The 12,463-nt window shown below is 35.9% G+C and overlaps 1 protein-coding gene across 6 annotated transcripts in view; it reads left to right on the top strand.

Moving 5' to 3' along the window:
• AFF4 (ALF transcription elongation factor 4) overlaps positions 1-12,463 on the top strand; it is a 93,223-nt gene that overhangs the window by 52,635 nt on the left and 28,125 nt on the right. For all 6 annotated transcript variants that reach the window (XR_003430997.1, XM_027097828.1, XM_027097819.1 and 3 more), the window contains 6 exons: positions 5,387-5,423; positions 7,114-7,162; positions 9,412-9,466; positions 9,917-9,954; positions 10,401-10,563; positions 11,171-12,088. Coding sequence is in view for 5 of the 6 variants with exons in the window: in XM_027097828.1 (XP_026953629.1) it covers positions 5,387-5,423; positions 7,114-7,162; positions 9,412-9,466; positions 9,917-9,954; positions 10,401-10,563; positions 11,171-12,088 (1,260 nt within the window). In the remaining variant the exon portion in view is untranslated. The remainder of the gene's footprint in view (positions 1-5,386; positions 5,424-7,113; positions 7,163-9,411; positions 9,467-9,916; positions 9,955-10,400; positions 10,564-11,170; positions 12,089-12,463) is intronic.

Genomic DNA, 12,463 nt, shown 5'->3' on the forward strand with positions numbered 1-12,463 from the left:
ATGTTTCTCCCAGTGTTCTATAATCTTTGTTTAAAAACTCAGTCTTTTTACTCCAATGAAAATGACTGAAATCCACTACAGAGAGAACACAGAGAAAACATACTAAAATGCGTTCTTTTGTCAGGAAACACTATTGAAACAGGCTTAGAAAGCAAAGCTAAAGATTCAAGAAACAAATATTAGAATAAATCATGCAGTGTACAAAGTTAGCTATATATAGATTGATGAAAGTGCAGGTGCTTCTGGTAGTTTAAGATATTGTTAGATTCTTTTTTAGTTATAAAATACTTGAAAAGCAATTTTTTGTGTGTATACCACTCAAAGAAAGATATAACAGATGTTAAATCCTAAAGTATAAATAATTTTTCTTCCTCCTTCCTTCATGGAGAACCTGTGTGGCACTCCCAGATACCTTTTATACTAATGCAGAAGTTCACTGATTATTTGTTTAATGACATAAGAAGTTAGCTCACTTATAAAAAAAAAAGAAAAGAAAAGAATTCATCGAAAGGCAGTGCTTAATCCATAATGATTCTGAAGAATATCTGGCTCTGACCTAGTCGCCCAAACCACTACAATGTTAGTATTTTAAAATAATCACATCAAAAATAAATGTAGTCTCTGTACCTCTCTATCTTGAATTATATAAACGCATAATTCAAGCTAAAAAAACCATGAATTAGACATCTCCTTCCCTTCCTTTCTCTCCCTCCCTCTTCTCTCCTTCCTCCCTCCCTCACTCCTTTCTCCCTCTCCCCTCTTCCCTCTCACTCTTTCACACACAAGTCCCAAATACATTAGATCTTTTCATAACATATTTAAAATAATAATAAATTAAACCCTCTTCTTAGAATAAAAGTGATGTCTTAATGAGTGAAAAAGTGACTGCCTCAAGCTAGGAAAACAGGATTTAAAAAATAATGTCATTACTATGTATTTTTTATTGTTGACAGAAACTATGACAATTGTCATATGTGCAAACTTTAAAGACTTAGAAACAGAATTTTCTAACTTCAGTGGGTTTTGAACCTATTTCCTAAAAATATTAAACCACAACCTTTTATTTTCTTGAAAACCTGTTTTGTATCATTGAACATTGGAAATCTATTAGCTCAATTTCAACAGAAACCTTTGCATAATTAAGGTATAAATTGAAATTTTGATACCGTGATTTAGTAAGTATAGCACTTCCATTTGTATAGCTGTGTCTTTGTGATGTCCAATGAAACCAAATATCAAGCCAGTTTTGGTGTCAGACCTTTGAAGCACTATATATTTTGTGTGTGTGTAAGAAAAGTGTTGTTGTCATTGATAAATATAATTTTTAAATTACTCTAGAATATTATCTGAGCCCTTTAAAATTTCAGTATTTTGGTTTTACATAATATATACTAGTTAAATAACAATGCATACAGTATACGTATTTGGGAGATACAAATGCAAAAATTTCTTAGTGGTGGGAGGTACATGATCAAAAAAGCTTGGAGACCAGTTTGTTTAAGCTGTTGTCATCTCCTATTTGTACCACTGCAGTTATCTCCTAACAAATATCTTTACTTCCATTCTAGATTTCTCAAAGCTGTTCTCTACTTAATAGCCAAGGTAATCATCACAATATGCAGATGTGCTTGTATAATTCTTCTGCTTAGTAAATTGCACACACACACAAATCTTTAATATGGTCTATAAAGTCTATAAACTATGTGATCTAGCCTCTCTGGTCCTGAGTCTAGTTTCTTAACCCTCTTCCTTCTGTACTTTTTCCTCCCATGGGCTGCCTTTAAGTTCTTTATACTAGCTGTGCTTCTGTTCTTTCTTGCCTTTACACATGCTTTTCTCTCTACCCTAAACACTTAACCTTTCCCTTCGTTTCCCAGTTTACTTCCTACATAACCGTCAAATTTCATATTGAACAGTACCTACTCAGGGAAGCCTTTGTTCATTTTCCCAATCAGGGGTGTGTGTGTGTGTGTTTGTGTGTGTATGTATGTATCTGTATGTGTCTGTTTCGCGTGCACACACACACACAATTGTAAGCTCTTTTATAATGCTGTGTAAGCATTTGCCCTTCATTGTACTTAACACAATTGCTATTTTACCGTGATTTGCATGAGTAGTTGCAAAGATATTCATTGACATTAAGCTCCATGAGGACAAGGCCCATGTTAGTTTTTGCTTAATTCTGTTTTTCCAGTACTTAGATATGTGAGTGAATGTTTTATCAAGGAGTTTGGGTTTCATCCCTAGGAAAAACAAAGAGCCATTGGAGGCTCTGTGAAAAATAGGAGTAATTATGACAAATACTAAGACTTGGGCTTTAGGAAAGGTCAACTAGAGGCTATAGCTGAGTGAAGGAGAGAGAGACTAGAGCCAGGAAAATCCATTAGATGGCCATCGTAGATGAAGAGAGGTGAGGACCTAAAGTCTTTGCAGCGTAGATGGAGAGGAGAAGGTGTTGCATGTAGTAGATGGTCTGGAGACAGAATCCAGTAGCATTGGTAACTAGCTGACTGATTATTGTCAGAGCTGAGGGGACGGAGTCAGAGATTACTTAAAAGCTTGGGCTATTAAACTTTTAGGCCATTTACTAGGTAAATGAGTATAAGACAATTAGCCTTTCAAGCGGGGTGGAGAATTCTCTTCATTTTTAATAAGATTCACAGGAGTGACCTCTTGGCCACTGCTGTATTTAAAGAGTGTTTTAGAATAGCTTTATTGAGATATAATTCACATACCATGCAAATTATCCATTCAGAGTATACAATTAAATGGTTTTGATTATATTTATAGACATATGCAACCATTACAACAGTCAATTTTAGAACATTTTGGAAAATCCGTGGTGGTCCAGTGGTTAGGACTCTGTGCTTTCACTGCCAAGGGCCTGGGTTCAGTTCCTGGTCGGGGAACTAAGATCCCACAAGCCACATGGCACAGCCAAAACTAAACAAACAAACAAATAAATAAATAATTTTTTTAGAACATTATCACCTCAAAAGGAAACTCCCTACTGTTTAGCTATCAACCTTTTCCCCTCTGTTCCCCTCCCAGTGCTACCCAACTACTAATCTGTTCTCTATAGATTTCCCTTTTCTGGACATTTCATGTAAATGGAATCATATCATATATGGTCTTTTGCAACTGGATTCTTTCACTTGGCATAATGTTCAAGGTTCTTCCAAGTTGTAGCATGTATCAGTTCCTTCATTATTTTTTATGGCCAAATAATATTCCATTGTATAGATGTATATCATTTTGTTTCTGAATTCATCAGCTGATGGACATTTGGGTTGTTTTGAGCTTTTTGTTTTGTTTTGTTCTGAGCTTTTGCCTACTATGAATAATACTTCTGTAAACCTTTGTATGCAAGTTTTTGTGTGGACATATGTTTTTGTTTCACTCGGTTATACACCTGGGGGCAGAATTGCTGGGTCATATGGTAACTCTATGTTTAATCATATGAGGTACTGCCAGAATGTTTTCCAAAGCAGCTAGCCGCACCATTTTGTATTTCCCATTAGGCTTTCAATTCCTCCACATTCTTGTCAACACTTGTGATTATCTGTCTTTTTGATTCTAGTCATCCTAGTAAGTGTGAAGTGGTTATCTCATTGTGGGTTTGATTTGTATTTCCCCCCAGTGACAAATGATGTTGAACATCTTTTCATGTGCTTTCTGGCCGTTTGTATATCTTTTTTGGAGAAATATATAGTCAGATCCTTTGCCCCCTTTATCATTGGTTTACTTGACTTTTATCATTGAGTTGTAAGAGCTCTTTATATATTGTAGATACCAGTCTCTTATCAGATATATGATTTGCAAATATTTTCTCCCAATTTGTGTGTTGTCTTTTCACTTTTTTTTCTTAGAATATTTTTGTTTTTATTGGCATTATTATTATTTTATGGTAGTGTCTTTTCACTTTCTTGATGGTGTCCTTTGAAGTACAAAAGTGCTTAATATTGTTTTTGGGGTTTTTTTGCGGTATGCAGGCCTCTCACAGCTGTGGCCTCTCCCGTTGCAGAGCACGGGCTCTGGACGCACAGACTCAGCGGCCATGGCTCACAGGCTCAGCCGCTCCGTGGCACGTGGGATCCATCCGGACCGGGGCACGAACCCACGTCCCCTGCATCGGCAGGCGGACTCTCAACCACTGTGCCACCAGAGAAGCCCAAAAGTTCTTAATATTGATGAAATCCAATTTACCTGTTTGTTTCTTTTGTGTCTTGTGCTTTTGGTGTCATGTAAGAATTCTTTGCCAAATCCAAGGTCATTAAGATTTGGGCACTACATTTTCTTCTAAGAGTTTTGTAGTTTTATCTCTTATCTCTTACATTTAGGTCTTTGATCCATTTCAAGTTAATTTTTTTTAATATTGTGTGTGGTAAGCATCCGACTTCATTCTTTTGCATATGGCTGTTCACTTGTCCCAGAACCTTTTGTTGAAAAGAGAATTCTTTCCCTGTTGGATGGTCTTCACACCCTTGTTGAAAATCAGTTGACAATTGATGTAGGTTTACAGTTTTTTTTAACACCAAAACTATATTTTAGCTTAGATACTGTTAGGATTTCTCTTTCACAGATAATTCTGTCATTAAAGGAAGATTGTGCTTATTTTTAAGTAAGCTGTTACAGATGTTAGGGATATTTGTGTAATCTTAGTACTACATTGTGTACCACAGACTTCACCTAGAAAAATGCACAATTTGCACTTGTGAAACAGCTGTTCTGATCTTGAAAGTTGAGTTTGGAAAGTCACGTTTCTTTCACGGACAGTGACGTTTTGGTTTTCTTTTCTTTTTGGCTTTCTTTTTACGGATGCTTCCTGAATGCCAGGCACTGTGCTAGTAGGGCTTACAAAGAAGTATATAAAACGAGTATGGAAAATCTCTTCCTCAGTTTGCTAATTGTAAGATATTGGGAGCAGGGAGAGGAAGTAAAATGACATGGGAATAACATAGTAGGAGTTGCTAGTTCATAAAAGTGGTATATTTCGAGTCTATATAGTTTGTACAGCTATTTTCACTCTAGTATATGGTTATTAGTATTACTTTTTTAAAAATAATGTTTTCTTAAGACCAAGAATTAAATTAGGATATGAGTACCATGGATGCTGCTGAATAGAAATGAATGATAAAGACTTACATAGCTTGATGCTTTTTGTATTAAGCTCTGGGAAACTCTGTTATTGACCACAAAATTGCTGAGGCTGATCAGATGGAATCATTAAATTCTTTTGGTGTTTTTTTCTTTTATGCATTCTTAGGAACTCAACAGGATCTTTCATTGAATTAGCTGGAATTGAATAGTTTAATTTGAAGCATTTTTCTCTAATGAACCTTTTTCTCTTAATGTCACTATACAATTTTATGTCCCTTTTTCTTAGGAGTCTCAGCAGTCCAATTTTGGCCCTGGAGAACAAAGTGAGTATTTCTTTTCCTCTTGGTTTTCAAATTAAGCTGTTTGTTGCACATTCATTTCTCATGGTCACATCATGTATTTCTTTAATAATTCTTTTGTATGTCTTATCCCAGTTTTTAAAATTTTTTTGGCCACACCGCATGGCATGTAGGATCTTAGTTCCCCGACCAGGGATTGAACCTGCATCCCCTGAAGTGGGAGCGAGGAGTCTTAATCACTGGACCACCAGGGAAGTCCCTTATCCCAGGGTTTATCTGATGATCAGTAATGGATTGAACTGAATCTTGGCTTGAAAGATGAACAATTAAAGATCATTGGAGATCAAAATTAACTGTTTTTACTAAGTATTTGAACTAATAGTTCAGAGTTCATGAATTCAATTTGATGGGCACCTCATAACCCCAAGAGCCATACTTCTGTCTTTCCATCTCCTTCATGAAGATACTGGGTTCTATTATGGTAAAACTCCAGGCAAGAAGGAGTCATTGTAGCTTACCATGGCTCTTCTCTTCCCATATCTATATTTATCTATTCTTCCTGGGTGTTTTTGGCTGGGAAGAAAGTCTCCTGTCTGCTACACAACTCCCCTTCACCTCCACTCTCTTGGCCTCTCAAAAGAACTTGAGGGGAAGATAGCCTTGGGGAATTCAAGTGTGATTCAAAGAGTTGATGGCTGTGTGAATTGGTAATGGTAAGGTCAGGAACCTTGCAAATGTTTGGGCTTCACCATATAGCTCTTTAACAAAACAAATGTTCTTTTGCCAAGAGCAATAACTTTTCAGGTAGATTTACTCTGGTAATAAGCTATTTTGGGAGATTAATATGTGGAGCATTTTAATCCTTAGCTGTCTTTAGTGATCTTAAAGCAGAGACAAAACTAGAAGAATATCCATTTTAAGGTTAACAAACTTTTTATGTATCTGTTTCTTCATTCTGCCTTAAAGCTGCAGTTACAGGAAAAAAAGCACCCAACATTGTTGATATACAGCAAATAGCTAGCTGTAGGCCAGAAAGTTTACATTTTCTCTTAAAATCTTCTAAGAATGTCTCATCCTTACTTCTCCCCTTCCTCCATTCTCTCTCCCCAAAGCTCCCTATTGGCACCCGGGCTCATAAGCTTCACCTACTCTTTATTACCTGTATATTTCACTTAATTTATTTTAGAACTGTTTTTATATCAGTATAAAGCTCTAGTTCATTATTTTTAAAAAGCAAAATTGTATTATATTGTTGAAAGTATTGTAATTTGTTTATCTAGTCCCCTGTAGATGGACATTGGTTTCCAGTTTTTGCTGTTGCAAATCATACTATAATAAACTGTGTGTGTGTGTCTGTGTGTGTCCGCGTGTCTGTGTGTTTATGTATTCCTCTAGATATACCTGTAAGGTAAATTCCTTTCCTTATAATTGCTAGGTCAGTGGATATGTGCATTTACAGTATTGGTAAGATAATATTATCAGATTGCTCTCCAGAAAGATTGTATGAGTTTAGAGCCCTACCAATGACATAGGAACATGCCTATTTCCACCAGTATTTCATATTATCGCATTTTAAGGTGTTAACCAAATTGATGGATGAAGAATTTTATCCCAATTTTATGATTTATATTTCTTTGAGGTTATATTGATAGATATTTAAAAATATAAATAGCCATACTATAGTTGCTGATTTCTGCATTCCTTTTTGTTCCAGAAAGATATAATCCTTCTTCTAAAACTTCCAATGGGCACCAGTCTAAATCGTAAGTTTATGGCTTAGTAAGTTTAATGTTTGTCTTTTTTTGCTAAAAGTCTAACTGTAGTCTCGATATTTAGAACAACACTTAGAAATATGTACTTAATCTTTTAAGGCAGCGGTAGGCAAACTTTTATATAAAGGGCCAGATAGTGAAATAGTTGAGGCTTTAGGGGCCAAATGGTTTCTGTCTCAACTACTCAATTCTGCAGTTGTAGCATGAAAGCAGCCATAGACTATGGGTGTGGCTATGTTCCAATAAAACTTTCTTTACAAAATAGGTCTAGATTTCGCTTGTGGATCATAGATTGCCTACCCCTGATCTGCGATTGCGATTACACTTTTTTCTCATCTTTCAGAAGTGTGTGTGTGTTTGTGTGTGTTGATAGCTTGTTTTTAATTTTTAAAAAAACATGAAAAAGTATAGGATTCTTCTTAGTATGCCCTCCATTTGACCAGTGTAGAATATTAAAGCAACATAGTTCATACTGTATAAGTTTTCCTGCTTTTATTTTGTAGGTAGACCCAGGAATATATTGGCTTGACCAAAAAGTTCATTCGGGTTTTTCTATAACATCTTACGAAAAACCCGAATTAACTTTTTGGCCATCCCAATAAATCAAAATACGATAGGGTTGTATATTGGATGATAATAAATTCCAAGCTTAAAGAATGAACTAACTACTGAATTCCTGAGACCACAATTTAACCCAATGATTAAAACAAAATTCTAAAGAAACTGGCCACAGTGCTAGCTTTACACCATAACCACAGTCTATACTGATAACCTCAGCCTCTTCAGCTAAACATAGTGGGAGCTGAGAATGAAAATATATGAATGCAAGGAGATTAGCCTCACTGCTGAAGAATTCAAATTATGTAAATTCCTATTTATCATGTTTATTCATGGGCAGAAAACTGATGGGAGCTTACCATGTATGTGCATATCACTTTGGTTGCTGACAGAACAAAAGCATGAAGGACCTTGAGCGGTCTGGTAAAAGCTTTGACATATTCACATGTGTAAACAGGTTCACTGAGCTGCCATTATTAAAGCATAAGGGCTGAGAGAATTCAGAGTAAGTACATTTCTTTACAGGAAATCAGTCATAAAGATGCACTAAGCCCTTGTCCAAAAGAAAAAATTCTTTCTCTCTGTCCCACTTAATTGGTCATCCTTAGAACACTTTTCCTAATTCTGTAAGCATGTGGTTACTTTGTTTCAAGGTGATCTTTTATGTGGTACTCTGAATTTGGGATCAGATTTAGAAACTCAGGTTAAGCTTTGAGCGGGGAGTATAAGTAGTTGTTGGAGTGAAAGAAGATTTCCTTTCCGCTGATTGGAGACTGTCATGAAATTTTAAGAAGAAAGGTAAATGGAGCTAGTGGTAATGAGAAATTAAACATTTTCTAGTTGTAGTTCTCCCTAAGCTTTGTATTAATTTTTCCTTTGTTGTAAAAAGGCAAGGAGTGTTTTGTGGTTCATTACTCAGTTTTTAATTTTGGTCTTATGGCCTTAAGGAAAATTTAAATCTGTAATTTTACTTTCAAAAACTAATTCCAGAAACTATCAACTTATAGTATTTATTTGTGGTTTTTTTGATCAAGGAAGATTTGGAGACTGGAGTTTATTTTTAATTTATACATGGTTATTTCTCTTGTATAACCAAGGTTCTTACCCAAAATTGTTACATCTGCAAGGATCAGTCGTCTTTCATAGCAAGGCATTTATGAACTAGAACTTTGACTGTGTGTTCTGGTTTTCACAATCACCCAAGTGTACACATCTCTTCATGAAACATTGGGGACAGTGAAAGAGAATTGCTGATGCTTTCATTTTATCTTCCTTCCTTTTAGGAGTTATATTTCTCTAGTGGACTGTTGGGTATGCATATGGTCATTTGTTTTAATAATGGAAGAGTTTGTGTGTATGCAATTGGAGAAAAGCTAGAGATAACAGAAGTGAGTATAAGAGTTTGTGGAAGGTAGCTTTTGTTTAATTAGAAAAGAAAGATGAATATTGTACTTATGGAAAAGTGAGCTTCCAAAACTGTTAAATTCCACCTTTCTTAATTTTTTACTCTAGATGTGCACCAGACCAGATAGAGTAAGACTTACTTGTTGTTTTCTTTATTTTTCAAGTAAATCTTTGGCTACCACAGTGATTATTCCTAGAATTATTGGTAGATATTTAATACTCTGGTATGCCATGATGAAGTTCCAAAAATAATAATTCTTTCTGCGTTTTCCTTTTAGTATGTTAAAAGATGACTTAAAACTAAGCAGCAGTGAAGACAGTGATGGGGAACAGGTGTGTCTACTACTATATAATTTTGCCAGTTTCATACAGTGTTTTCATTGTAGTTTATAAGAATTATAATTGAATAATACATTTATGATTCAGTTATTTAAAATAAGTTCCTTCCTGCTGTCTGACACTAGAATGTTATAGTTTTCCACTTTGTCTTTAAACCTCCATTTTTTTCTTATTTAAAAAAACTGGCTTTTCCTTAATACTTATCATATATCAGAATATACTCATGAAGCATGAGATTGTTGACAAGAACTATTAACACAGCTTTTAATCTTATCCTGGCAATTATTCTTTAGGTAAAAACAGTATTTTTGTAAGTGTTAAGTGACCATTGATGCATACATTAGAGAAGCCAGTTTTTCTATTAAGATTTCAGATATTGTTCACATCAAGCAGATAGAGTACTATTTATTCATTCACAGATTTCCTCTCATGTTTTAATTTTAGGATTGTGATAAGACAATGCCAAGGAGTACACCTGGAAGGTAGGCATCCTTTTATTTCTTGTTTTATTTAGACTGGAAGGGTCAGTCTGATAACAGTGTAGTGATAGAGTAATTGAATATACTTATAAAAGTAAACATTATCGATTATAAAGTAAATATTGTCTATTGTGATGACGGTTTTACAACTCTGTAAATTAACTAAAAATCATTGGATTGTATACTTAAAATGGGTGAATTTTATGGTGTGTAATTTATTCCACAGTAAAACTGTTTTTTAAAGGTAAGTACTAATGGCTGAGCCGCATTTCAGATATTTTTAAGGAAGTATTTATTTCATTTATAATGAAGTTTTAGATTCATAGAATTATAAGAGCTTAACAAATAGTAAACATTTTAAATAAAGTTCATTGTCAGATTTGAATGCTTACCTGTTGTCCCTCTAAAAAAAAAAACTTTTGGTCATTTATATGTTTTATCTCTTTTAGTAACTCTGAACCTTCACACCATAATAGTGAAGGGGCAGATAACTCCAGGGATGATTCTAGCAGCCACAGTGGATCTGAAAGCAGCTCTGGATCTGACTCAGAGAGTGAAAGTAGTTCCAGTGACAGTGAGGCAAATGAGCCATCCCAGAGTGCATCTCCTGAGGTGAGAGGGGGGCAAGGGGGTGCCTTCCATAGGCCCTCGGAAGGCCCCTGGTGATGGCCAGTAAACACTAGTTTCAAATATAAAAATGAAGGAAAGAAGATTACATATTCTGACAAAAAGAAACTGAACTGTGTATCTTGGAGGAAATTTAGATACTTCAGTGTCCTTGTTATGTGAACATATTTGGTCTAGAATAGGGACTATTTGCAGTCATATTTCAGGTCACTAAAATATTGGATTTATTTATTTTGGGTTTTATTTTTGTTTCAACCTGGTAATGTTATTTAGTTATGGTGGAAAAAAAGTCTTAAATAGTATAATTTCACTATAGGTTGATAAAATGTTGTTAAAAATCTCTGTGGTACCTACATCATTTGTTTACTTTCTGGAATTAAATGTACTGTATGGTCATTTGGATTCCTGACAGGGATATTCAGTAATTAAATGCTATATATAACATTAAGCCTTTTGCTTTGGTTCAGTCAGAACAATGAAAAACAAATGCCTTTGTGGCATTAGGCATTATGTTTTTCCCTCTTCCTCGAGATTTTAAAGGAAGGAGAAAGTTTCAGTACTGAAAAAGCATACTTCTTTCTCTGTTTTTCAGCCTGAACCACCACCCACAAACAAATGGCAACTTGATAATTGGCTGAATAAAGTGAACCCACATAAAGTGTCACCAGCTTCTTCTGTGGACAGTAATATCCCATCATCTCAAGGCTATAAAAAGGAAGGCCGAGAACAGGGCACAGGGAATAGCTATACTGATCCAGGTGGTCCTAAAGAAACAAGTTCTGCTACTCCTGGACGAGACTCCAAAACTGTCCAAAAGGGATCAGAGAGTGGGCGTGGGAGGCAGAAGTCTCCTGCACAGAGTGACAGCACAGCACAGAGGAGAACTGTAGGCAAAAAACAACCCAAAAAGACTGAGAAGGCAGCTGCTGAAGAGCCCCGCGGAGGCCTGAAGATAGAGAGTGAAACTCCTGTAGACATGGCTACCAGCATGCCCTCCAGCAGACACAAAGCAGCTACCAAAGGCTCAAGGAAACCCAATATAAAAAAGGAGTCCAAATCTTCCCCTCGACCTTCAGCAGAGAAAAAGAAATACAAGTCAACAAGTAAATCTTCCCAGAAATCAAGGGAAATCATAGAAACAGATACCTCATCCTCAGATTCGGATGAAAGCGAGAGCCTTCCTCCTTCCTCACAAACTCCTAAGTACCCTGAGAGTAATAGGACTCCCGTTAAGCCCTCCTCAGTGGAGGAAGAAGATAGCTTTTTTCGGCAACGAATGTTCTCTCCTATGGAAGAGAAGGAACTTCTTTCACCCCTCAGTGAGCCTGATGACAGGTATCCACTTATTGTGAAGATTGACCTGAATCTCTTGACTAGAATACCAGGAAAGCCTTACAAAGAAACAGAGACACCCAAGGGGGAAAAGAAAAATGTTCCAGAAAAGCACACAAGAGAGGCTCAGAAACAAGCCTCAGAAAAAGTTTCCAACAAAGGCAAAAGGAAACATAAGGTTTGTAAAGGGTTTTTGTTGTTGTTGTTGTTTTTTGAACATCAGCATCTAAAATGCAATGGAAATCTCAGTGAGCCAAAAAATAGCTAGTTGAGTCAGCTATGAGGGAAAATAGAGATGAGCCTAAAGCCCCAATGAAGCTCCAGACATAAGAGACTCTTGAAGACCATTCTGCCTCTGCCTGTCTCCTTTAGTAAAGAATTATAGTTTCTAATCAAATAAGAAATGAGCCAGTGCTTCTGTTCATGATGTGTGCTGGCCAGTATAGAGGCGAGAGTGAAGCAGAGATTGCAAACTGCCCTTCACAACATTCTTTAAATTTTGGTTTTCAATGTCTTTAGTTGGGATTATTTACTCTTCAGGTTGTCACAGTCC

The sequence above is a fragment of the Aethalodelphis obliquidens genome, unplaced genomic scaffold (genome assembly GCF_003676395.1).
Source record: "Aethalodelphis obliquidens isolate GAN/ISIS:26980383/991018 unplaced genomic scaffold, ASM367639v1 scaffold4, whole genome shotgun sequence".
NCBI classification, from domain to species: Eukaryota; Metazoa; Chordata; class Mammalia; order Artiodactyla; family Delphinidae; genus Aethalodelphis; species Aethalodelphis obliquidens.